The following is a 27450-nucleotide window of genomic DNA, read 5'->3' on the forward strand; positions in this document are numbered from 1 at the left end:
ATGCCAAAGACGTGATTTTGATCCCTGGGTCGGGAAGATTACCCTGGAGAAGGGAATGGCCACCCACTCCAGTATTGCCTGGAGAATCCCGTGGACAGAGGAGCCTGAGGGGCTACAGTCCGTGGGGTGACAGAGAGTTGGACATTACTGAGGGACTGAGCACATGTTAGAAGAATATGTGACAACTTCTGTCTGTCCTCTGTAAGGAGAGACATTGAGGTTTGCAAAAGTGGAAAGTAATGCTACTCCTCACTTTTTTCACTTTGGAAAATATAAAATTACATTAACACATCAAATGCCAGTCAGTGTAGACTGGCATAAACAAGCGGCAGGGGGTAGGGCATTTTGCAGGTCTTGACGAGTATTCAAGGATCTTGAAATCAAAATGTTTGAGAACTGCTCTGTTAGTACCTCTAATCTTCATGAGTAGTCCTGGTCATCGACAAATCCAAGAGATGCTACATAATTTGCACCAACCTGAAGTAAACTCCAGTTCATACAACACATGTTCTGAAGATAAGCACTGAAGAGCCTTATCAATACTTGCACTATAATCTTGACTCCTGTTTCAAAGACAGTTGAAGCTGACTGTGAGAACTTCCAGCTTCCGTGCTCCCACCTAGAGTCTCACCCGCCCACCCCCCTCCCTGTGGTAGGCAGGATTCTGCACCCGGGTTCAGCCTGGTGGTGCCGTCAGACACTGATCCAGATGCTGCTGTGAAGGGACTTTGCAGGTGGAGTGAAACTAGCAGACCTTAGAAAGCTGATGTGGGTGGGCCCCATGCAACCACAGCAGAAGAGAGGGGCAGGGGCACAGGACTGGACGCCCACCTGCTGGCCCTGAGATGCAGGGGCCACGTGCAGGCCCTGAGGAAGGAAACGAGAGCTCGGTGCTAAGCCGCAAGGAACAGCTGTCCCAGACACTGGGATGTTCAGCTGGCCCTTGGACAGCACAGGTGGGGGCGCTGACCATCTATGCCGTTGAAAATGCAAGAAAAAATTACAGCCGGTCCTCCATGGGCTCGGTTCTGCATCTGAGCGTTCAGCCAACATCAAACATGTGGTACTGTTGGGTTTACTGTTGAAAAATCTGCAAGAGGACCCATGCAGTTCAGGCCTGTTGTTCTAGAGTCAGCTGTATCTGGAAGCAGATCCTTCCCAGAGCCTGGCCAGCCAGCACCTGCAGTTGGACCTCATGAGACCCCGAGTGGAGAAACCAGCTGAGCCAACCTGGGCTTCCAGTCCACAGAACCGTGGGGTCATACACTTGTCCTGAAGCCACAGAGTTTGTGCTCGTCTGTCACACCAGCACTTTCTGGGCGCCGGACAGGATCACACTTCTGGATTCTTGTGGCCGGTGGGACCTTGTAAGCAGCTCGGGCCCATGAGCAGAAAGAAGCATCATTTCCAGGTCAAAGCACTGAGTCGCCATGCAGGGCCTTCTGGGGCCCTTTCCTCTGGGCTCAGCCAGGGCCTTGCTCCAGGGCGGCCTCCAGCCTGGCCCCTGGAGGTGACGGTGACAGCAGTTCCTGCCAGCAGCCGCGGGCACAGCAGGAGCGAGCTCCCGAGGGCAGGGGTAGAACCTCTGCATCCTCACCTGCCCCCTGCAGTTCAGTCGCTCAGTCGTGTCCGACTCCTTGCGACCCCATGGTCTGCAGCGCACAAGGCTTCCCTGTCTGTCACCAACTCCTGGAGTTTACTCAATCATGTCCATGAAGTCAGTGATGCCATCCAACCATCTCATCCTCTGTCATCCCCTTCTCCCGCCTTCAGTCTTTCCCAGCTTCAGGGCCTTTTCAGATGAGTCAGCTCTTCGCATCAGGTGGCCAAAGTATTGGAGTTTCAGCCTCAGCATCAGTCCTTCCAATGAATATTCAGGGCTACAGTCCATGGGGTCACAGAGTCAAGACGACTGAGCAACTACGCCACCACCACCAGAGGTCAGAACATTCGGGCAAGTTTCCCAAAGCCACACGGGAGCTTGACACCCAGGGGCCTGGATACTGGGACCCCTCCCCGCCCACCTCACTCTCATCCTGCTCCACACTCACCGCTGCCCACCCACCAGCAGGCCTCCTTCACTGGCCCGGCCCTGGGGTGCGCCAGGGGCCAATCAGTCCTGACCACGGACCCCCTTCAACTCAGCCTCACTCAGCCTCCTTCACGGCAGGAAGACAGCTGAGGGGAGGAGGGCCTGGGTTCTGGGAGAGCTCCCTTCTAACAGAAATTGACAGGATTTCCCTCCCTCCCCACGAGGCCTGGAGGAGAGGGGCCCAGAGCAGCAGGCAAGTACCACATCCTGACATCAGGAAGGCCCTGAGCCACTCCTGGTCCATTTAAGGGTGTCTGGGGGAGACTTCATCACTCTTTACTGTTCAGTCGCTCAGTCGTGTCCGCCTCTTTGCAACCTCATGGACTGTCGTGTCCGCCTCTTTGCAACCTCATGGACTACAGCACGCCAGGCTTCCCTGTCCATCACCAACTCCCGGAGCTCACTCAAACTCATGTCCATTGAGTCGGTGACGCCACCCAGCCATCTCATCCTCTGCTGTCCCCTCTCCTCCCTCCTTCAATCTTTCCCAGCATCAGGGTCTTTTCCAGTGAGTCAGCTCTTCGCATGAGGTGGCCAAAGTATTGGAGTGTCAGCTTCAGCATCAGTCCTTCCAATGAATATTCAGGACTGATTTCCTTTAGGATGGACTGGTTGGATCTCCTTGCAGTCCACGGGACTCTCAAGAGTCTTCTCCAACACCTCAGTGCAGAAGCATCAATTCTTCGGCACTCAGCCATCCTTAGGGTCCAGCTCTCGCAGCCGTACATTCCCACTGGAAACACCGTGGCTCTGACTGTCTGAGCCACTGGTTGTTCGTGGCCCTTTCGCTTATTTGCAGCCCAAGAAAACCTGATATTCCAGGCTGGACCGAAACCAAACTCTGCTCCCCACAGCCCCATTTCTCTGTGGTATCCCTGCTCCTGCATGGTCTCTCGGTGACTTCAGAGGACGCTGTGTCCTTCCAGCTCCCTTCCTAATGCTCTAGAGCCCCTTCCCCTCCCCGCCCGCGCTGGGTCAGGCCGGCACCCCTGCTCCCCGGCCCCACTCGCTCTCCAGAGGAGCCCGGCCCTGCAGCCCTCCAGCCCTGGTCCCTCGGATGCTCCTACGGGAAGAGCTTCAATCAGCCGCCACACCCTCCCTGGGCCTCTGCAGGCCCAGGAAGAGAGGTTCCCTGGGGCTGAAGGGATCGTCTCGCTCCCGTCTTCTAGAAGAGAAGGGCCCCGATTTCCCCCACCCCAAAAAACCCAGCCCTGACAAGAAATGGCCCAGTAGCTCGTGCACCTTGGACCGAAAGCCCACCCGTAGCTCAGGACTCAAGCAAGCCCCCTCCCCTAGCTGGCGCAGAGCAGCCCCTGCGGGGCCCAGGCCCCAGGGGGGACACAAGCAGCCTTCAGTGTCTGCAGACCCCAGGCGCAGTGGGAGGGAAGGCTGAGGGCCAGGCCGGGTGGAGAGTCTCCGGGGTGCAGCCGAGACAGACGGCCGCAGGTCTCACGGCATCAGCAGGGTGCGGCCACGGCCCGTGGGAAAAGCCACGGATGCAAAAACTCAGAAGCCGTGGCCACCCGCGGCTAGTGAGGCTTGACGGGGGGGTGGCTCTTGAGGAGCCAGGGCTTGGCTTTGATTTCTTTTTTTTTATTTAATGGGAACCATTTTTTAAAGCCTTTATTAAATGTGTTACCATATTGCTTCTGTTGCATGTTCTGGTTTTGGGGGCCACAAGGCTTGTGGGAATCTCAGCTCCCCAACCAGGGATTGAACCCACACCTGCTGCGTGGAGAGGTGAACTCTTAACCACTGGACCACCAGGGAAGTCCCTTAGCTTTGATTTCATTTTAATGAATTTCAAGGTAAACACGCAAGCTTCACCCTCGACACCGCCAGCCTCCTGGTTGAACACAGGAGAGGTTTTTGATGCAGTTCCAACCCCGAGGACGCGAAAACAGCCGTGTTTGAAAAACCACTGCCTGCAAGACAGCCAGGTGGCAACTCTCATCCATTGTTTATTAGATTTTAGAAAAAGACAGATTCAAAAATCAGGTTTATAAGCTTTATATAATTAGTTCAGTGGAACCCTACTTTAATCTCAATATGTATATGCTCATAACAGATTCATTCCTGTAAAGACAGAGATAAAAATGAAGGTGGGCTTTTGCTCCACCTGAGTTCACATTTCATGCTTTTCATGGTTTCACCAATTTAGTTGTTCTAGAGAATGTGCTCAATTCAAGGCCAGGAAGGCCATACCCGAGCAGTCACGTGTTCCTTGGGGACCTCTAGGGATTTTTTGCTAATCGTTAGGATATTACTCTATCGCCCAAATCCTTCAGGTACTGCCTGTTGTTAAAAATCTTATCTTGGGCACATGTTAAAAATGAAAGTATTTCATACATTAACTTTTCCTTCTGAATTTGTGTTTCAAATGACACAATGAATTTCAGGATTCCTTGATTTATTTTCTGTAAAGTGAAAGAAAAATGATCTAAGCACTTCAAAGAACATTTCCGAATGAGAGCTATTTGGAGGAAGTTTGCCCTCGGCTGTGGCTACACGTACTTGCTCAGCCACTCGAGTAAGTTCCTCCTCGCCTCGTCGATGTACGGCTTGTCTTCAGGCGAGCAGTCCTCTCTCTTGCGATGCACAAAGCCATGCGTCTGCCCGGAAAACGTTTTAATTTGATATTCCACTTTGCAGTGCTCTTTCAGCTTCTGAGTCAGCAAAGAGACCTGGTTGGCAAAAGATGTCATGAACACAGGATGTTAACCCTCCAGCAATATGTTCCAGTCTCCACTCCTTCCCTGAATGCTCATCAAAGAGCTTTTACATCTGCGCTTTAAGCTCCAGAGCTAGAATGAAGTTTTCACTTTTAGTTTTATAACAGACAACATCCTAACCTCTGGCAAAGGAGAGAATTCAGTGCAGTATGTTGATAAAAATGATACATCCATTATTTTGAAGTTATACTAATATATCTACATATTACTCAAAATATACTTAATCTATTTGACCATACAATACTCAGTGAATTCAATCTGTACTTCAATAGATTCAAATGTAAGTTGTTTGAAATGTATATTCAACATTAATATAATGCATTGGTTATAATATAATGTATTGTATTTGGATGGCATCACCAATTCAACAGACATAAACTTGGGCAGATTCCAGGAGATGGTGAGGGACAAGGGGACCTGGCGTGCTGCAGTCCAAGGGATCCCAAAGAGCCAGACACGATTTGGCAACTGAACAACAACAAGGGTTGTGAATAACCACAGTAATTTCTAAACAACTGCTTTGAACCACAGTTCCCTTCTGCTTTTTCCTTATCAACATACTGGATTTAACAAAGCCATGTCTTTAAGGACAGAGAACTTATGGTAACTGGTGAGTTACACACAGGGGCAGGGAGGCAGGGCCTGCTTACCAGCAGCACTCTAGGGGTTACAATCCCCCTCAAATAAAACCCACTTTTAACATTTCAACATTGAAAAATATCTGGAGCAACACATGAGTCCTTTGGGATGTCTTCCCCGAAATGTCAAGTCGTCCTCTTAAACAAGATGCCAGCTTACCTGCTCGAGAGGAATCACAGAATCGTTTTCAGCAAAGATGAACAGCGTGGGATTCTTCAGACTGTACACGTCTTCAGCGTCTTTGATGATGCCTGGAGAATGGGAGCAGACACGAGGGTGTGAATCCCGTACACGAGCCACAGAAAATGACACGAGTTTGATTTTTCAAAGGAAGACATGTGCTTTGGGGGTTTTCTCTCTCTTCTTTTTAGCAGCTCCACAGAAGTGGCCTGGCCTATACAACTGGGCTCAAAGAGAAGGCTGCTGAGTCAGCTCTCCCTTCTCTCCACCTCGCTAACCAGGAATCAGGCCATTAAATGAGGACTGTAGACCTTGCGGGCTGCCTGGCCTGTAAAGATACAGAGCAGTCTGAAAAATACTCCCTCCTGGCGTGTGCCTTCATTTACCAAGAACTGACAACTTTCTAACCTAGACCATCTGACCAGGGCTGTTCTGGAAGTTTCTCGCAGTCTACTCAAGCCCCGAGGTTCTGACTTCAGTGTTTGACGGGATATTTGTGCTCAAATGAGACCAAGCGTATGAAATCCCCGGGAATAGCACCGGGTCCTAGAAGGTCACTTATAATAATTAGCTTTAAGTGCCTTCAGAAATTTAGAGATCATTTAGTCAAAATCCTCATGGATTCAGACAACTGTGGGTGTGCTCAGTCCTATAGGAAAATCTGTAAAAGTTTTGCAATCCATTGTCATTTTGAAATAAAAGGAGTTCTAAGTGAAAGTCGCTCAGTCATGTCCAACTCTTTGCAACCCCATGGACTGTACAGTCCATGGAATTCTCCAGGCCAGAATATAGGAGTGGGTAGCCTATCCCTTCTTCGGGGGATCTTCCCGACCCAGGAATTGAGCCGGGGTCTCCTGCATTGCAGGCAGATTCTTTACCAACTGAGCCGTCAGGGAAGCCCAAGACGAGTTCTAAGGAAAGATTATTCTGGCACCTGTTAAAGGCGACATGGATGATTTTACTCAATGAGAATTTGCAGAGGGGAGGGAGACCAGAATCAACCACACTGTAAGGACAAGAGGGATTTACAGACAATGAAGCAAAGTGAGGATTGATGGGAGGGAAAGTCACAAAGGGACCAAGAGGAATGGGGATTCTGGCCAGATAGCATTTGACAAAGCCTTTGCTGGAGACAGGGCTTCTCTGGGCACAGACAGTAAAGAAATCTGCCTGCAATGCTGGAGACCCGGGTTCGATTCCTGGGTTGGGAAGATCCCCTGGAGAAAGGAATGGCAGCCCACTGCAGTAGTCTGGCCTGGAGAATCCCATGGACAGAAGTACAGTCCATGAGAGTCCTTGGGGGTCACAAAGAGTCAGACAGGACTGAGCTACTCACACTTTCTCCTTGCTGGAGGCAGGCCAGGGTGACAAGACATCGAGGGTGGGACATGAGGAGTTTGATCACGTATCAAGGGTGGAGGATTCTTGCTAAACTGGCCCAGTGGGCCAAGGACAGAGCACAAGGTCGGGACCTAAAGTAGCCTGACTCAAGGGTGGTCATAGAGAATCCTGGTCGGGGGGTTGGAGATAAAATTTCCCCATTTTCTGTAGCAAAGCTTCATAACCCAGAGAGCCTCCCTTTAGCTGCAATTCTTCTCTAGAAGGTAAGGAGCCATGGGAAAGAGGGCCATGCTTTCTGCGCCAGGTTGGGTGGCTGGACCACCCTGGTTGGTTTGAGACCCCAGGGCTCTGAGAGCAGCCCTGCTCCGCAGTCGGCACTTCCCAGTAGCGGCCACCAGGGGGCGCCGGCGAGCAGTCCACGCCGGAGCGCCCGGGTGGCCAGCCCCATTGCGCACAGCAGCAACTAGCTACTTACTAACACCTTTGTGTTAAGTTAACAGGTTAAGGGCTTTTTAAATGCTAAAAGTAAGTGAAAATACCACAGCGAGGAACCACTAAGCTAAATAAGAATCTCTAGCATAACTGTGAAATATACGACTATGAAGACAAGCCAAAGTCAAACATTTCACATCCTAACTTAGTAATGTTTCTGTACACAGATATTGAAGCTGAAACTCCAACACTTTGGACACCTGATGCGAAGAGCTGACTCACTGGAAAAGACCCTGATGCTGGGAAAGATTGAGGGCAGGAGCAGAAGGGGATGATAGAGGATGAGATGGTTGGACGGCATCACCAACTCATGGACATGGGTTTGGGTGGACTCTGGGAGTTGGTGATGGACAGGGAGGCCTGGCGTGCTGTGGTTCATGGGGTCGCAAAGAGTCAGACACGACTGAGCGACTGAACTGACTGACTGACACAGATAACACGTTCTTGTGTCACTGCTGTGATACCTTTGGCCTATTTGGATGAAATGTTTATGTTGCTATTTACATTTTAGAGTGGGTTTTCCCTTTCTTCATGTATGTGTTCAGTCGCTCAGTCGTGTCCAACTCTGCGATCCCATGGACCACCAGGCTCCTCTGTCCACGGGGATTCTCCAGGCAAGAATACTGGAGCAGGCTGCCATTTCCTCCTCCAGGGACTCTTCCCAAGCCAGCGATCAAACTGCATCTCTTGCGTCTCCTGCACTGGCAGGCGGATTCTTTACCACTAGCGCCACCTGGGAAACCCGTGTGTGTGTGTGTGTGTGTGTGTGTGTGTGTGTGTGCAGGAGGGCACGCATGTGTGAGTAGTTGAGATTTCATAGCTCAGAAAAAAAATCTTTTCAAAGCTGTGGCTAACGATATTGTTTAATATTAACCATTATCATGGAAAGAAACATTATCCACTTCATCCTAGGTGAAAAAACTTGAGACCTTGGGTTAGGGGGTTTTCCAAAAACAAAGGCACACTGTCGGGACCTTGTTTCCTCTGGTCGGATAGAACATACATCCGCCTCTAGCTTCAGATTTTTAAAACCGTTTCCTGAAGATCAGCACATCTCTATACAACAGGGTTTTGTGTTACACCCGGGACCCTCAGCTGGGGAAGAGGCTTGCGGCCACTGTCACTCAAGCCCTCCTCCGGCTTTCACTGCGTGAAAACACACGGCAGATTTACCGTAGACGGACACCCCGGCCCTGAGCTCTGGGTATTTCATCATCACGTGATGAACGGCAATTCCACCCCAGCAGAATCCCACGACGCCAATTCTCTTGGCGTGACACTGTTGCTTCAGATACTTCAAGACTGCATCGAACTCTCTAGGAAACAGAAAGGAAAGTTATTCAAGGGGAATAACCTGGTTGTTCAGTGGTTACGACTCAGCACCTCCACTGCCAGGGCCGGGGTTCAGTCCCCGGTCAGGGAACTAAGATCCAGCAAGTTGCACGGCACAGCCCCCACCCCTCCCCGCCAAAAAAAATAAAGTTATGGTGTGGCCTTGAGAGCGAGCAGGGCAGCAAGTGCCAGTGGTTACAGGGCTTTGTCAGCAGCTGTTCCAGGAGGCTCTGAGATTCCTACCTTCAGAGCCCTGTCCTCCTGCCCAGCGGATGAGTAACCAGCGCCCTATCCCCCGGGAAGTATCCCTGCCAAGTCCAGCCTCCTCCAACCACCCAGCAGGGCGGCACAAACAGGACGAGTTTGAGCAACAGCCTCCCACAGCCTCGGAATCAAAGCCAACGACCGCAGCTCAGCTCGAGGGCCTGCTCCAAGTCCTGCCCCAGAAAGCACCTCCAGCTCCTCTCCCTCCTCCCCAGCAGGGCCCAGCCGCAACCAGGAGGCAGCCCTCCTGCTTGGTCTGACCTGGCACCTTTGCGCTCCCTGCCCAACATGTGAACTCTGCACCGCCTCTTTCCTCTGGTGCCCGGAGCCCAGCGGTGCTGGTCAAGCCACAAGGACAGTGCAAGCCCGAGGGGACCGGACAGCGGCCCTCCTCTCGCAAGCGGCTCATTTGCAAATGGGTCGCTTGGAACGCCTACAGCTTTTTTTCAACTGGACGCAAGATGCCAAAATGGAGGTAGGGCTGCCAGGCCTGCCCAGAAAGTTCTGCTTGTTCTGATAAGAAAAAAATGCTGTCTGTTTGCAATTAAGGGTAAAAGAGAGAGAGCAGGAGAGAGAAAACAATTCTCTTGCACTTTTTTTTTCTCCTTTAATCGCAAGATATCTTGGAACATATTTAAACATTTGTTATCATACCATTCTGGGCGCAAGTAGTTTTCACAATGTTAGAAGAGCAGTAACTGAGTAATTCTGCAAAATGAAATGGAATAAGCCATTGTTTTTGTCATTTTGGTTTTTCTCAAATGCTCTAATCTTAAGAATAAATGTCTTAGAGTGGACAAGAAGGTAGAGGGCATTTCTGTAAAAATTCTTTAACTGACTCGAGTGAACCTATCTTTGCTTTTGTTGCTGCGAGTGTTCCCCACTTTCCTGGGAACACCAGGATTTAGCTTTAGACGAACCTCTCTTCCCCACGCTTGGTCCATATACCTTGGGGGCCTTGGTTCCAGGAGTGCAATATGTGGCTCAGGCCTGGCCTGTCAAAGCATAAGCGATCTCTGGCCACAGTGATTGGTTCAAGGATGGACTTGTGAGCCAGTCATAACCATCAGGACAAAATGGGAATTTTGCTGGGTTGCTAGGAAAAGAGTCAACAGGAGGCTGGAGCTGCTGCAGCCATCTTGCCATCCAGAGGCAAACACTGCCCGAGAACGGAGCCAGCATCAGACAAGGGTGTGGAGGTCAAATCCTGGGGATATACCTTCTGAGCTACAGATCAACCTCTGCTCAGAGCCAGAAAACACCTCTTCTAGGTTCTGTCAGCCAATTAATCTCATGACTGCTTAACCAGTAAGCATTCAAGATGGCTTTTCTTTCAAACAAAAGACTTGCCCAGGCACAAGGACTTGCATCTATTTTCCAAATGAGTGCTTGCATTTTATGTCTCATTTTGATTGAAAAGGTGCGGTTCTCCTTACCCCTTGTGCAGGGCCCCCCTCTGGGCTGCTCTGATGCCTGCCAGAAAGGACCACCCAGATCTGAGCTCACACACAGGAGGCAGCCCCACGGGCTCTTCCTCAAAATGTCCTAACTAGTCTCTCCAGCCCAGCCCTACACGCAAAGCTGAATTTCACAGTCACATCCCAGGCTCTCGGGTTTTCTTGTGTTTCAACTTCTAATGTACTCTTAACTTTCTGCTTATTTTGTTTTTCTTTGGCTTGCAGCTTGAATCCCTGGGAGGGAGGCCTGGAAATGGATAAATGTGTGGGAGCTTGGGTCCCCAGTGATCTCGGGGTCCACCCTGGGGAAGGGAGAAAGCAGGATGGGGACAGAAAGTGGGGTGTGGCACGGTCTCTACAAAAACCTCAACTGGTCCTCAGGGAGCTTGGAGCTGGGGTGACCTCTGAAGGTTCCCCAGCTTGGGGTGAAGGAGCCGGGCCTCCGTACCCCTGCAGTGAGATTCCCCGGGATGGGACGCAAGACAAGGTGCTTCACACCCTAGAGGCAATTCCAAAGGGAGCCGCTGGCCCTGGTCTCCCCTGCAGTGAGACCCTGAGGTTGTTGCTACTTGCTGATATGCTCAGGCAAGCGGGGAGCTCCCAGGGCAACCTGCAGCATCTCCCGGGCCTGACGGACTGTGCAGGGGCCCGAGGGAGACCCTGGCCTGAGCCACAGAGAGCGGCTGCTCCGCACAGGCGCCCAGAGAGGGGGTGTCCAGAACCCAGGGGAGCGTGGGGAGTGAGGCGGGGCCGAGGAGCTGGAGCAGACAGCGGATAGGCCAGGGAGGTGACTCTGAGCAAAGGCTGATCCACGGCTCATAAGGTATCCCCGGGATGCCCATCTCCATACCTTTGTCTGATGCTGGCTCCATTCTCGGGCCCCTGGGGGCTGGGGGCAGAGGTCAGCATGGGGTCCCCTGGGTCAGGGGACAGAGGGGCCGCAGTCCGGAGTCAGCTCTAGAGGAGCGGAGAGTCCAAAGACCAGGCAGCCACAGGCAGGGAGCCTTGTTATTGCACTTGCCCCAGCCTGGGCTTGGGGGCAACTTATCAAACATGAGGCTCACATGCGTGGCAGGATAAAGTCCCATGATGGGAGATGAGGCCTAGTGGTTGGCAGAGTCATTTGCCTGGGACTCAGGTCTCTAACTCAGGAGGAACTTGGCCCTGGAGAACATCCTGCCTCTTCCCCCCGCTCCATCCTTCACCCTCCAGACAGAGAAGGGATCCGAGTGGCAGCTGAGCACTCTGGTCCTTGCTTCTGGACTGGCTGGAGCCAATTCAATGAAAGGCTGCAATCTAGGGGATTTCCCCCCCACACACACACACACTCTTCTTCCCACTGTTCCCTGGACCCTGGCAAGAGAGCAGCCCTGGTCTGGCGGGTCTGGTCTAAAGACCCGCCGTTTCCCCAGGGAGGTGGGGAGGATCTCTGGGGGAGGACAGCACTCAAGGCTTTGTTTCCAATCCGCTGAGCAGAAACGGGCCTGAGGTTTTCTCCAGTCTCTCTTCTCTGCCCATTGTTTCAAGCGGTTCTGCAGCCCGAGGAGGAGGAAGGAGTGTTGATCTATGGCCCCCGAGAGCCCAAGGGAGAGGGAACCCCAGGGACTTCAAGAAAGCTCCCTCAGCATCGGAGCCATGAAGAATTTCCCAGAAGGCAAAGCAAGTGAGCTTGCTGGCGGCATGGTGCCTGTGGGGTTCTACCCCTCCACTGCATAGACCTTGTCTTCCTGCCTCAGGACGGACTCTATGAGCAGTGGCCCCTAAGGTCCTACGTGATGGAGAAGTCAGACCCTCCCCTCCCTCTAGCCTCTTGCTTCCTCTTGCTTCCTCTTCCTCCACCAAGACTGCCACGCTGGCTGGTGACATACTCGTAAACTCACTTATCAATCTTTCTGGCGTTCCTTGTCTTCAACCACTCTGGGAAGGTGGACCAGTCCCCCGAGGGGTGCCAAGGCTCCTGCCCGACAAAGAAGTCTGGAACGATGGTTCTGTAAAATAGGAGACCCACCCGTCTTAGTGCTGGAGCTGTTGGGACTTGTTCTCTGTTTACCTTCCTTACGAAACCTGCCGTGCTGGCAGTTCTGGACCACGGGAAAAGAAAAAGCAGTGGCCACCGGGCCAACTTCGACCACAGCAAACGGGCCAGCTGGCCCCAGGCCAGAGCATCTCGGATTTCACAACCCCAGGTGCATGGCCTCCAGCAGCCTGTTCAGAGCCCAACCCCTCTGAAACGCCTGCCTCAGCACAGTGCCTGCGAGGTGCGACACCTGGGACAAAGGTTCTGGGTGGCAGGAGCCTGCCCTCCTACCCCTGGGGAGCCGCACCTCTCAGCAGGCCTTTTGAGTTAGCCTCAGGCCAGCGGGCACGCCTCCGAGCAGTCCAGTCACCATGACCAAGCAGTTTCTCAGCCTCCGCCCGAGAGCCCAACGGGGCAGAATCTCCCGCCTGGAGGGTCTGGTCTCGGGCAGGCTCTAAAAGGGCTGAGGAGCAGACAAGAAGGCTTGTGGAGTCCATGTCAGCCTTCCATGGTCATGTCAAGCATGTCAACCTTCCACAAGCATCAGCCCAGGGACTGGGCAATGTGGCGCCAGCCAGAGACCCAGTTCCTAAACTAAAGGTCACGGCCACGGACAGAGGAACACAGATCCTCCTCCTGCGGGGGTGGGGGTGGGGTGGGAGGAACACTGAAATCAGGTCAGAAGAATCTAAGTTCAGGCCCCAGTACTGCCCCCTTCTGCCCTGAAACCTTTTGTTGTCGCGAAGTCATGTCCAACTATTTGCCTTTTGGAGACACCATGGACTGCAGCCCACCAGGCTCCTCTGTCCATGGGCTTCCCAGGCAAGAATACTGGAGTAGGTAGCCATTTCCTCCTCCTCCAGGGGATCTTCCCAACCCAGGGATCAAACCCTCATCTCCTACATTGGCAGGTGGACTCTTTACCACTGAGCCACCAGGGAAGCCCCCCTGGAACCTTAACAAGTCACTTAATCACCTTCAGCCTCTTTTTCTTGATCTGATAAAGATGGCGCCAAGCACCCACCACCCAACCTCAGAAGACTATTCTGAAGGGAAAATAGACAAGTATGAAGGGGCTTTGTAGGTCACAGGCATGTTTACTCAATTTTTATGTTCTGTCTCCAGCTAACAGACCCACCTGAACCAGTCCATCCTAAAGGAAATCAGTCCTGAATACTCACTGGAAGGACTGATGCTGAAGCTGAAACTCCAATGCTTTGGCCACCTGATGCGAAGAACTGACTCATTGTAAAAGACCTGTATGCTGGGGAAGACTGAAGGCAGGAGGAGAAGGGGACGACAGAGGATGAGATGGTTGGGTGGCATCACCAACTCAATGGACATGAGTTTGAGTAAGCTTCGGGAGTTGGTGATGGACAGAGAGGCCTCGCGTGCTGCAGCCCATGGGGTCGCAAAGAGTCAGACACGGCAGAGAGACTGAACTGAACTGAGACAGTAGAAGCCTCCATCCTATCCAGTCTCCTGGTCATAGCAGGGCGCCCGAGACCTCTGACCTTTGCTGGTCAGTTTTCTGACCAGCAAAATGAGAACCACAACAGCCCCGCCTCAGCAGTTGTTGGGAGGATACAGGGCAATCGCCCAGGACCCACCCTAGCCCAGGGTGTGGCCGACCCAGAAGGCAATCAGGATGGCTGATGTTTTCACTCCTGGTGTGGCCCCTGGAGAGTTAAGCTGCCTCATCTTCAAAAGGCTTCCCTGGTGGCTCAGCTGGTGAAGAATCTGCCTGCAATGCGGGAGACCTGGGAAGATCCCCTGGAGAAGGGAAAGGCTACCCACTCCAATATTCTTGCCTGGACGGAGAAGCCTGGCAGATTACAGTTCATGGGATCGCAAAGAGTCAGACACGACTGAGCGACTAAGCCCACATCTTCAAAAAGACACCTGAGGGCACAAAAAGGGGAAAAGTCAAATGAAGACCCTCCTTCCAGTCAATACGAAATCCACATCGCATGTCAGTGGGCGTGCGCCCTTAAACAGGTTTCTCCTGGTGGGAAAATGAGGCAGGCACTCCCTTTGGTTTGCAGCTCTCTTTTTGGGAAAACAAAGGGAATCAGAGTGCGCCACACTCAGAGCTTGCTGGGCTTACGTGAAGCTGGACAGAAAGAAGGATCCCTCCCCTCTCTCCTCCAAGCTTTATTGAAAAGAAAGTGAAAGTTGCTCAGTCGTGTCCAGCTCTTTGCAACCCCATGAACTATAAAGTCCATGGAATTCTCCAGGTCAGAATCCTGGAGTGGGTAGCCTTTCCCTTCTCCAGGGGATCCTCCCAACCCAGGGATTAAACCCAGGTCTCCCACATTGCAGGTGGATTCTTTACCAGCTGAGCCATCAGGGAAGCCCAAGAATACTGGCGTGGGTAACCTATCCTTTCTCCAGCGGATCTTCCCAACCCAGGAACCAAACCAGGGTCTCCTGCACTGCAGGTGGATTCTTTGCCAACTGAGCCATCAGGTAAGCTTTACTGACGCTACTGCCAACACCAGGACGGTGAGGAGCAAACAGATGACAGCATTCACCAAAGGTGGTCGTGGCCACACAACGTGGCCAAGAGATGGCCTTCGGGAGCTGAGGGACGTCTCACTCTGACATGATAGTTTGTGTTTAGACCAGGATAACCATGGGCGCCCTGCATGTGAGAGTTGACCCAGGAAGAGATGCTTCAGGAGCTAAGTAATAGGTCCATTTTAGAGTTGCTGACTTCTGTCCCAGGTGTCCTGCACTAGTGTCTGTCTGGGACCCCACACGGGGAAATAACTCTCTCAGCATCCAGCAGGTCTACAAGGCCAGCCAACCAAGGAGGATCTGAAGCCCAGAGACGGTTGGGAGCAGTTGGCTTCCATTGGATATTGGCTATCATATGATATTCTCCATTTTAAGGGCTTCCCTGGTGGCTCAGATGGTAAAGCATCTGCCTGCAAAGCAGGAGACCCGGGTTCGATCCCTGGATCGGAAAGATCCCCTTGAAGAAGGAAATGGCAACCCACTCCAGTACTCTTGCCTGGAAAATTCCACGGACGGAGGAGCCTGGTAGGCTATAGTCCATGGGGTCGCAAGGAGTCGGACACGACTGAGTGACTTCACTTCCTTTTTTCTTTTCAGTGAGATAAGAAAATAGATAATGTACATCGGAACACAGTCAGGGTTTTTTGGTTTTGTCTCCTTTGAAGGGAACAAAATACAGAAATTTACGCAAATTTAAGCCCCCCCTCTCCCCCAAAAAAAACCCACAGAATTTCATACGTACGTGTACCCATTTCCTGCAATCATGTCAGCCATGTATCTGGTGTTGGGCAACTGCCAGCCAAATATATCCTGAATGACAACCACAGCTTTGCCAGCGTCCACGGGGCATTTGGTGAGATAAGCCTTGACGTGCTCCACTTGAACTTCGTGCCCCAGCCCTCCATACTCTATTCTATGGCCAATGTCACACGGACAAGGATGGGCTTCATTAGCCATTGGAGATACTCAGGTCGGGCTACAGAGAGAGAACAGGCGTTACACTCTGAGTGGTGCAAAGCCAAAGCTCACAAACAATGAGTAAACTAAAATCAAGAGTACAGAGAAAATTAATTTTAACTATGTTGTTGTTTAGTTGCTCAGTTGTGTCCAACTCTTTGCCACCCCATGGACTACAGCCTGCCAGGCTCCTCTGTTCATGGCATTCTCCAGGCAAGAATACTGGAGTGGGTTGCCACTTCCTTCTCCAGGGAACCTTCCTGACCCAGGGATCGAACCCACATCTCCTGCACTGGCAGACAGATTCTTTATCACTGAGCCACCAGGGAAATGTATTCAGGCAAGAAGTCAATGATCACTTCTAGTTCTGGGTAATAAGATTAAGGCTGATCAGAATCCACTCCCATTACAAACACTGGAAGCACAAGAGTATGTGCATGCATGCTCAGTCATGTACGACTCTGCAGCCCGACCCCATGAACTGCAGCACACCAGGCTCCTCTGTCCATGGGATTTCCCAGGCAAGAATACTGGGGTAGGCACCCAGCCCCTACTCCAAAGGATCTTCCTGATCCAGAGACTGAACCTGCATCTCCAGCATTGGCAGACAGATTGCTTACCGCTGAGCCACCAGGGAAGCCCCTATGACATTCCAGGGAAGGTAAAATAATAGAGAAAGAAATTAAATCACTACTGCCAGAGGCTGGGAGTGGAAGAAGACTGACCTCAAAGGGACAGGGAATTTATTGGGGTGATGAACATGTTCTGTATCTTGGTTTTGGTGCTGGCGACCTAGTTTGATATGTCAGCATCAATCAAACTGTACGCTTAAAAGGAGTGAATATATCATACTTCAATAAACTTTCCTTTTAGAAAAAATGGCAGATTAACAGGAGAGAGAGCATACATGTTATTGCTATTTTTAATGAGTATACAGGGGCTTTGCAGAGAAGAAGTGAAAGCCCAAAAAGGAGACACACGGCTTATATACCATTTTAACAAAGGATGATAAATTGTGGAGATGTGACCAGGAAAGACATGGGGAATTGATAAAAAGATAAGGATCTCTGAGCCCAGTTTGTTTATGCAGACTCCTCTTGGTGACAGCTCTTCTTTCATCTCTGTTGATAAGAGTTGCTCCTCTCATTGGGGGGAGGGGAGTTATGGCCTAATTTTAGGCAGAAAAACAGAAAGTGGTAGTGAAAAGTCTTTTTTCATCTGCTGTTTCTCAATTGCCTTTAGCTTGAAATAATCAGTATGCCTAAGTGCCATATCTGAGGATGGCATTCTCTGATCCTCTTCAAGTGCATGTAATTGACAAGAGGAAAGAATAGAAATAAGCTAAGAATCCAACTGAGGAAGTGAGAGAGGAGAATTCCCTGGCAGTCCAGTGGTTAAGACTCTGAGCTGCAGGGGGCCTGGATTCAATCCCTGGTCAGGGAACTAAGATCCCATGTGCAGCAAAGCTCAGCTTAAAAAAAAAAAAGCAAGGGGGAAAAACAGAATGAACCCCAAAGAAGAAAATAATGAGATGAAAATAAACAATGAAGAAAACAGAAAATGATTAAAACCTGAGTTTTTTTGAAGAGTTATAAAATAGGTATATCTCCAGGAAACCAGTAAAAAGGACAGAATGATAAAGACACATAACAACTACAACATAATAGCACAAGGAATGGAAAAAAGTACATATTTTTCCTTTTGAAACTCATAGATGGTAAGTATGAACAACTTTATGCTATTATATTTGGAAACAGAAAAAAAAAACTGACAAATATACAGAATAAAAGAGAGGGAAACATTCCTAACTTCAGAAATCAATGGAAAAGAAAAAATAAAGGATGAGGCAGCAGGAGGTTAAAAGAGATTAAAGAGAAATAAAACCAAATGCACTGTGTGAATCTTGACTACATCCTGGTTCCAAATTGAGAACAGCTATAGGGTTTCCCTGGTAACTCAGCGGTAAAGAATCCACCTGCCCATGCAGGAAACACGGGTTCAATCCCCGATCCAGGAAGATCCCACACGGCTCAGTGCAACTAAGCCCATGCGTCACAACAGAGCCTGCGCTCTAGAGGCCGGGAGCCACAACTACTGAGCCCACGCACCTCGACTCCTGAAGCCCGCGTCCCCTAGGCCCGCGCTCCACGGCAAGAGAAGCCTGCACACCGTTACAAAGAGTAGCCGCCACTCTCTACAGCTAGAGAAAAGCCCGAGCGGCAACGAAGACCCAGCAAAAATAAACAAAATAAAGAAATAAAATTTAAATAATTAAAAATAAATGAAATAAATAAAATCGTTTGTAAAAGAAGAGCTATAAGAGACATTTGGGGAACAATCAACGAAATGAATATGGATGATAGTTGATATTACGAATTAATATTAAATTTCTACGGTGTGATAGTTATGCAGGAGAACATTCTTAGTTTTAGAAGATGTATGTTCAAGTAGGGGATGAAGTGTCAATATCTGCAGTTTATCCTCAAATAGTCATCAAACAGACATGCACAGACACACATAGACACATAAAGCAGTTATGGAAAACTGCAAACACTTGTTGAATCTAGGTGATCAGTATACAAGTTTGATTTCGGTTTGTGTGTGTGTGTGTGTGTTTCGGTTTGTGTGTGTGTGTGTGTGTGTGCGTGCGTGTGTGTGTGTGCGTGTGCGCGTGTGTGGCTGTGCTGGGTCTTCACTGCTGCATGGGCTTTTCTCTGCTTGCAGTGTGCAGACTTCTCATTGCATTGGCTTCTCCTGTGGACCACAGGCTCTAGAACACGTTGGCTCAGTAGTTGTGGCTTCTGGGCTCTAGAACATAGACCCAACAGTTGCGGCACACGGCCTTAGTTGCTCCGTGGTATCTGTGGGATGTTTCCAGATCAGATATTGAACCTGTGTCTCCTGCATCGACCAGCAGATCCTTTACCCCTGAGCCACCAGGGAGGTCCCCTTTCTTTCAGTTTTCGAAGGACAAGGAACAGTGTAACTGGAACAGAAAGATCAGGGAGGGTGGTGGGGGATATTCCTCTTCCCAGGATCCTCCGATAGCTCCCATCTCATATGGAAGAAAAGCCAAATTATTGCTGCAAGAGGGATAATGGAGAAAAGAATGAGAAAAGTCAGGGGCTGAGTAGATTTTCCAGGTGCAGCCAACTGGTTTTGTTGACAGATGGCATGGGTAGGGTACTTGACCAAAAAGAGTCAGGGGTGACTAGGTCTTTTGCTTGAGCAACTGGGAAAGGACAGAAGTTTTATTGAAAACTTCTTGAGCAGGTTTGAGACCAGGACTTCCGCCTGGGGCCTGAGAGTTTGAAATGGCTATGAGACACCCTGAGCAGAAAGTTGGATAACAACCCACGCGCTCCGGGCAGGGGGCCAAGCTGAAGGCATGCCTTTGAGAGCGATCAGCATACACAGTCAGACCTCATGATCTGCAGATTCTATATTCATGAACTTGCCTGCTTGCTACATTTACTCGGAAGGCCAAAATCAATACTTGCAGGGCTTTTGCGTCATCTGCAGGTCTGTGTAGGGCTGCAATAAATCTGAGCCACTGAGATGCGCGTTCCCGGCCAAGTTTGAACAAGGCTGCACTCACTTCCTGCTTCAGCTCTCCTGCTGTAAACAAGCGTCCTTCTCGTGGTCTATTTAGGGCCACGTCTTTTGTAATTCTGTGCTTTTTTGCTGGTGGTTTCATGGGAAGTGCTGAGGTGCTGTCTACTGTTCTAAGTGCAAGAAGGTGCTGCTGTAACCAAGTCTAAAAAACACTTATGAGAAACTGAGGGGACTTCCTTGGTGGTCCGGTGGCTAAGACTCCGAAGTCCCAATGCGGGAGACCTGGGTTCAATCCCCTGATCAGGAAACTGGATCCCGCATGCTGCAACTAAGTCCCAGCACAGCCAAATAAGTAAACAAATATTTGAAAAAAAAACTGGGGAAAATCGACTGACTGGGTATTTGATGATATTGAGAATCCTTTTAATGCGTGGGGGGGAGGAAGGGAAAGAGGAATCGCATTACATCAGCAATTGTTTCAGTTTTAATGAGTCCTATCTTTTATAGCAACATGCTAACACACATACCAGTAAAATGACCAGAAGTCTGGGGCTTTCCCAGTAGGCCGTGAAGGTGGCAGAGAGTGTCCAAGTTCTGACAGTGCTGGAAGTGAGGGGTTCAGGAGTGTCTAGTGTACTAGTCTCTGGACATTTATACACCCTTTAGATGTTCCACAACAAAAAGCTTTCAAACTCTCATTAAAATTTTAAACACTGTAAGATAAAAGGTTTCATTAAAAAAAAAAGTGAGGAAAACAAGATACAGACTAAACGAAGTTACTCTTTTCAAAGCAGAGGCTGTAGTATCCAGATAAAATACATAAGGAATTGTTAGAAATTAACAAGAAAAAGACAACTTCCAATAGAAAATGTTCCAAAGATATGAATAGGCAGTTCACAACAGGATATACCTGAATGGTCCATAAACATATGAAAATATACTCAACCTCAATGGTATTTAAGGAAATTATACTAAGAACAACACAACATACCATTTACCTCCTGCAGATCAGCATTAAGTCTTTTAGCACCAAGAGTTGATGCCCATGTAGGGAGGAGGAAGGGAGTAAAAACTGCTACACACTCTGGGAAGCAGGTCAGCAAAGGCAACAATGAACGCACCCTGCAACCCAGAAATTCCCCACTGGGTGTATTCCCTGGAGAAATTCATGCATATGTGTGTATGTGCTCACACGCACACACCCACAGAGGATGTGGAAAACTGTTCTTGCCATCAAGATGTGGCAATAATTTCAAGCAACCTATGCAAGCAATCTAAGGACCATCAGGAGAAGAATGGGATACACTGTCATTTACTCACTGTCATGAGTTAAATCATGTCCCCTTCCAAAGATACTGTTTAATTCTGAACCCACAGAACCTGTGAAAGTGCCCTTATTTGGAAATAAGGTCTTTGCAGAGGTAACCAGGTTAAGAAGAGGAACTAAAGAACCTCTTGATGAAGGTGAAAGAGGAGAGTGGAAAAGCTGACTTAAAACTCAACATTCAAAAAAATCCAGATCATGGCATCTGGTCCCATCACGTCATGGCAAATAGATGGGGGAAAATGGAAACAGTGACAGACTTTATTTTCTTGGGCTCCAAAATCACTGCAGATGGTGACTGCAACCATGAAATTAAAAGATGCTTGCTCCTTGGAACAAAAGCTATAACCAACCTAGATGGTGTATTAAAAAGCAGAGACACTACTTTGCCAACAAAGGTCAATATAGTCAAAGCTATGGTTTTTCCAGTAATCATGTATGGAGGTGAGAGCTGGACCATAAAGAAGGCTGAGCACCAGAGAAGTGATGCTTTCAAATTGTGGTGCTGGAGAAGACTCCTGAGAGTCCCCTGGACAGCAAGGAAGTCAATCCTAAAGGAAATCAACCCTGACTATTCATTGGGAGGACTGATGCTGAAGCTGCAGCTCCAACACTTTAGGCACCTGATGGGAAGAGTCAACTCATTGGAAAGGATCCTGATGCTGGGAAAGACGGGAGGAGAAGGGGACGACAGAGAATGAGATGGTTGGATGACATCACCAACTCAATGGACATGAGTTTGAGCCAACTCAAGGAGTTGGCTATCTCAAAGGAGATAGTGAAGGACAGAGAACCTGGCGTGCTGCAGTCCACGGGGTCATAAAATGTCAGGGACCGAACAACAATATCCTGGAGGAGGGTGGGTGTTACTATAATTAATGATGGGTGTCCTTAGAAGAGAAATAAATTTGGGTACAGATATAGGCATACAGGAGAGACAGTCATGGGACAACACAGGCAGAAGTTAGAGTGAGGCATCTACAAGCCAAGGAACACCAAAGAACGCAGCCACCACCAGAAGCCAGGAGAGAGACAAGGGAAAACTCTCCTTCACGGGTTTCAGGAAGAGCATGGCCCTGCCAACATCTTCATTTCAGATTTCTGGCCTCTGGACAATGAGAGAGTAAGTTTCTGTCGTCTCAAATCACCCAGTTTGTGGTGATTTGTTATAGCAGCTGCAGGAAGCTAATCCATTCTAATAAAGGACACTGTAAGTTCAGTGAACAAACTCCATACATATGTACCAAAATGTTCAATCTCGAAATCTAACGCTTTATAAAAAGACAATGGTTTTTTGATGCTAAATAAATACTAAGACCTCCAAATAATAATACTCTATGAACAAATACACTGTAGGAAAAGTGTAACACATGGGAATAAAACACACCACACATCACACAGTGGTTATTGTCAGGGGGTAAGGGATGGATGACTGTTGGTTTTAACTGTAGTTGGCACATCTTATTTCCTCAAAAAGCTTTGATTTGGGGCTTCCCTGGTGGCTCGGTGGTAAACAATCTGCCTGAAAATGCAGGAGACACAGGTTCAATCCCTGATCCAGGTAGATCCCACATGCAGCGGAGCAGCTAAACCCGTGCACACAAACCCAGCTAAGCCTGTGCTGTGGCCCCCAGGAGCTGCAACTCCTGAGCCCACGGACTGCAACGACTGAAACCCGAGCACCCTAGAGCCTGTGTTCCACAACAAGAAGCCATCACAGCGAGAAGCCCTCCCAGTGCAGCTAGAGAGGAGCCCGCACTCGCGGCGCCGATGGAAAATCCTGTGCAGTGACGAAGACCCAGCACAGCCAAAATCAAATAAACAAGCAAAATTGCCTTCTTTTTTAAGTTCTGGTTTCAAGTACATAGGACAAAATATTCATATCTTAAATCTGGGTCATGTAACTATAGGTGGCTGTTACTTTATATCCTGTACTTTCTACCAGATTCTAAATGTTCATAACTAGAAATAAATACATTTTAAGGAAAGAGAAATTAAGAGTTAGTCATTTGACGACCTCCCTGGTGGCTCGGTAGGAAAGAATCTAGCTGCCAATGCAGGAGACTCAGGTTTGATCCCTGGGTCGAGAAGATCCCCCGGAGAAGATCCCCCGGCAGCCCACGCCAGTATTCTTGCCTGGGAAATGTCACGGAGAGTTGCAAAAAGTCAGACTGAAAACAACAACAACAACAAGATTGCATGCTAAGCAGAGCTCTGGAAACCAGAAAAAATACGAACAGTTAGTCGTTGGATCGTAGAAAAATCTGACTGTATCTTTCACAGCTTTGCTTCCATAAATTACATTATAGAACGAAGATTAGTAAGAGAAGTCAGAGCAATCAAGAGCAGTGTATTTCATGTCCCAGTGCACACAATTTCTTGAGAAGCAATTCCTCTGGCAGATTTTTTACCTGGGCTTTCCAATGAGGATGCAAGGCAGCAGAGAAGAAGCAACCTCGAATCAGAATCTTTATACTTGACTTTCAACCCGCTATCCACTTTCCAAAGGGAATGTTTACAGCCAGAAGAGCCACTCTCTGGGCTGATCCCGAAAGGTCCTTCTCCCGCAGAAAGGGCTGGTGGCCAGGGAAGGCTTGGCCAGGCCACACACGAAGGCTGGACTCCAGCCAGAGCCTTCCCGGGGCAGAGCAGCCCGCCCAGGCTGTGTGCCCCAGCCCAAGGCCACGGCGGGCAGGGCAGACAGTCTCCCTGCCGACAAGAGCCTTGGGAAACGTGCCCTTGACACTCGACTGACTGTACTAGACATAAATTTTCTGCACAGACACTTTAGGATTTGGGCCTTTCCCTCACCCTACCCCCAAGTACACACTTGTTACAGCATAATTTTCAGGAAACAAATGAAAATTATTATGACTCCCCAAGAGTTATCAAAATGACTTCACGTTAAGGCTTGTGTATTACTCGTGTAATAACAGGAAATAGAGCAGATGCTGTAACTGGGCCTAAGGGGAAAAGGAAAGGGCACAGATGTCTACCCAGGAGAGGGATCTTGAGATCAACTGTACGTGGAGACCAAATCGATTTTTCCCCAGGAGGGGAGGAAACCAGTTAGTTTATCACCAGACAGGTCAGAACTTACAAACCTATCAGCTACCCCCAGTGTTCACAGAACTGCAGAACAGCTCAAATACAGGGAACAGGCTGGAACCACACAGCCCAGAAGGGTGTGCTACCGCTGGCAGGCGTTCTTCCACTGAAACAGAGTTCCTCCCATGACATGACAAGGTCATGGTGAGTGATAAGGTTTCCTCCTGTAAGGGGATCGGACTGTGGGCTTACACCTATGGTGGGGGCCTCACAAAACCTACCAAGAAGAGCTTTTCCGGATCAAGGCAGGTGGGCTTGGCCACACGCGCCAGCCACGCCAAGATCAGGTCTGTGGTCTTCACCGCGGACGTCTCCAGAAGCTGGAGTCCTCTGTATGACACCAGGGGTGGCCAGGACAGACCCCAGCAGGGGAGACCCTGAGGGGCACATTTTTTTTGGCAAGGCCACCCAAAATGCAGCACTGAAACCCACAATCTACCCACCACATCCATGCATGATCCCACACAACTGTGAATGACTGCAAGAGCCACCCTCTACAGACCGGCTTTCTCATCCCTTGATAAAGATGCTCTCCTTGATCCGACTCCAGTACGGACCCTCTGACCTCTCTTCTCAGCCAGGCTCTGACTTTGGGCTTCGTTCAGTGTTAATAAGACTCCCTGATTCATGTCATTGTATGGCAAAAACCACTACAATATTGTAAAGTAATTAGCCTCCAACTAATAAAAATAAATGGAAAAAAAAATAAGACTGCGGGCTAAGTCGGTTCAGCCCCCACTCTCCGTATCTGACTCGGTTCCTCCTCCTCCACCGCCCCCCAGGGGATGTCTGCTCACCCTGGCTCGTCTTCTGCAAGAATCCTGCTAGGTCAGCTTAAACCAGAATCCCCTGGTTTTCGTCCACTGACCCCTACTCTACTCCCTGGTTAGAAATTCCCACTTTTCATGACATTCGGAGTTAAAGCCCCTTGCCTCTCTCCTACTGCAAAATCCCGCTGGAGGGGTCCCTACAGCTATCACGATGGTCCTGAATAAACCCACCTTACCGTTTTTTAACAAGCAGCACGGATGAATAATTTTTTCTTTAACGCCCTCCAGTCCTCCTTCACACACCAAATGTCCCCACCAAGTCTAGACCCACGGGGATCCCTGAGGTGTGTTCCATCTGCAAAGTCCAAGGGGCTGCTGTCCTCCTCCCCTAAGATGCACCTTCCGGAGGCATTCTTTTACTCCATACAAATGTGTGCTTCTTGACTTCTTCTTTTGAAGCAATGATCACACCTGCCTAGTTCCCTCTTGAATGAATAAACCACAGTCTTTAGCACATGCTCATGTTTGTACCAGAGTCATGATTTTGCCTTTCATGGAAAAGTATCCTTTAACTGTGTAACTGAACACTCTCCTTTTCTCACTGGAGAGCAGAAGGCGAGAGAAATGGATGGTAAAGCTAGTGTGGGTTCCTGCTTTCATATTCCCAAGGATTTAAATAACTCAGGAGTCACACTTCCCAAAGCAATGAAGACTCTCTAACAGAGACAGAGAAGCAGGTCTCGAGGAGTGAAGCAGACGGGCATCGAGGGAAATGTAACTAGCAAAGAAGTCAAGGGATAAAGTGCCAGCAGCCTCAGAGATTTAGACATGGAAACCCCTGCAAAGGCATCAAAAGCAACACAGGAATGTTATAGGACCATGAAGGTGGCTGCTGGGAAAGGCTGGGGTGCTTCCTTTAAGGGTAAACGTTGGCACTTGCAGGGTAATCGATCTTCAGTCTCTATCCTTAGAGATGGTTCTGTGAACATCAACTCCTCCAGTTATTGTTGGTTTTCAGTAATCATGGCTTTCCCCGGTGGCTCAAACAGTAAAGAATCAGCCTGCAATGCAGGAGACCCGAGTTCGATCCCTGGGTCTGGAAGATCCCCTGGAGAAGGGAATGGCAACCCACTCCAGTATTCTTGCCTGGAGAATTCCTTGGACAGAGGAGACCGGTGGGCTACACGGATATGACTGAGCGACTAACTCACACACACAATCAGGGCTGCGTCTTCCCTAGGGTTACACAGTCTTGAGAACATTAACTAGAAAATAAGATGGGATGCGGCTAGATTGGCCTGTGAACTTGGCAACCAGACACCTGCCTTTGGCCTTTTCTTGGACTGTGGCGAAGCCCAGATGGCATTCCCCCCGATACCCACAAGACTCACTTCTGACCACCTTACTTTAAATGGGCTTTGAAAACAACAGGTGGCATTCCCATCAGCAAGTGGCCCTAAATTACAGGGCCCAGTGTCAGCACGGCCTGGGCTTCGCCTCCTGACACATGTGGCCCGGTGGGAACTGTACAGTCTCTGCTGGCAGGACCCAGCCGGCACGCAGGATGCCGCACTCCCAGACCAGCCCCCATCTCTTTTAACATCGCGCTACGTCGCTTCAGTCGTGTCCGACTCTCTGCGGCCCCATGGACTGTAGCCCGCCAGGCCCCTCTCTGTCCATGGGATTTCCGAGGCAAGAATACTGGAGTGGGTTGTCATTCCCTTCTCCATCACACCTTAATAAATGCTTCAAAGTGTGGAGAACGGACTGGACACCGGTATGCTCATTTCTCTTCCGCGTACTTTTACATGAGTAGGAAGAACTTTACAACCAAAATGTTCAACTGTAGGCACACAGTCACGAAGAGTACTTAATAGCATGTAGGAAAGGATTGTGACATGGTGTTTCATGGGGGGAAAAAAAGACTACAAATTTATGCAAAGTATGAGTTCAACTTTCTCTTCAAAATGTATGGTGAAAGTGTAGTACAGGGTAACACTCCAAAGCAGGATGGCGGGGTGGCGGTCCTGCAAGGGACAATGTCCTGCTTTGCTGAAAGCAGGTGCTGAGAGTGGACTTGGATGGGTTCATTTCTGTGCACACAGCCAAAGACCTCCTTTGCCTCCTGCGCGCGCGCGCACGCACCCAAGTCCGAGCAGCGCCGACCTGCAGCGCAGTCCTCGGGTCAGCAAAGTACACTTACCTCCTCCGGCCGCCTGAAGACCGCTGTCCACCCCGCGAGGAGGAGGAGGTGACCGGACAGGCAGCGCCGCAGCCCTGCGGGACCCAGGGGAGCCGGTCGGGGACCAGCCGAGCGGGGAGGCGCCTTCGGCCGAGACGGAAGCGGACGCGGTGACGAAGCGCGGCGGGATCCCGGCGGGCCAGTGGCAGTCCAGGATTCCAGCCTGCGGGAAGGCCCGGGTCGGAGGGCGGGGCGGGGCGGGGAGGCCTGGAGGGAGGGGGAGGGAGGGGGAGGGGGGACAGGCGAGGGAGGAGGGATGGGGGAAGGAGCGGGGAGGGATGGGGGAAGGAGGGAGGACGACCAGGAGGATGAAGACCGCGAGCCCCTGAAATTTACATGTGTTCCTGGTTCCGGAGGCCTGTGACTCCTTTGTTGTTGTTCAGTGGCTAAGTCGTATCTGACTCTTTGCGACCCCATGGACTGTGCAG

General features: G+C 50.0%; 1 protein-coding gene across 3 annotated transcripts; it reads right to left on the minus strand.

Annotated features, from left to right (window-relative positions):
- Positions 1-4029: 4029 nt before the first annotated feature.
- On the minus strand, positions 4030-27124 carry CMBL (carboxymethylenebutenolidase homolog). 3 transcript variants are annotated; one of them, XM_043488779.1, is made up of 6 exons: positions 26984-27124; positions 15809-16042; positions 12410-12517; positions 8650-8792; positions 5623-5714; positions 4030-4776 (listed from the first exon to the last, which is right to left on the minus strand). In XM_043488779.1, exons 2-6 carry the CDS (start codon positions 16021-16023, stop codon positions 4597-4599), a joined length of 738 nt encoding a protein of 245 aa, XP_043344714.1. In that variant the 5' UTR covers positions 16024-16042; positions 26984-27124; the 3' UTR covers positions 4030-4596. The 3 variants fall into 3 exon arrangements, with proteins under 3 accessions (XP_043344714.1, XP_043344713.1, XP_043344715.1); XM_043488778.1 differs by lacking the exon at positions 26984-27124 and adding an exon at positions 23314-23486; XM_043488780.1 differs by lacking the exon at positions 26984-27124 and adding an exon at positions 20106-20264.
- Between the last annotated feature and the right edge of the window lie 326 nt (positions 27125-27450).

The sequence above is a fragment of the Cervus canadensis genome, chromosome 16 (genome assembly GCF_019320065.1).
Source record: "Cervus canadensis isolate Bull #8, Minnesota chromosome 16, ASM1932006v1, whole genome shotgun sequence".
Taxonomy (NCBI): Eukaryota; Metazoa; Chordata; class Mammalia; order Artiodactyla; family Cervidae; genus Cervus; species Cervus canadensis.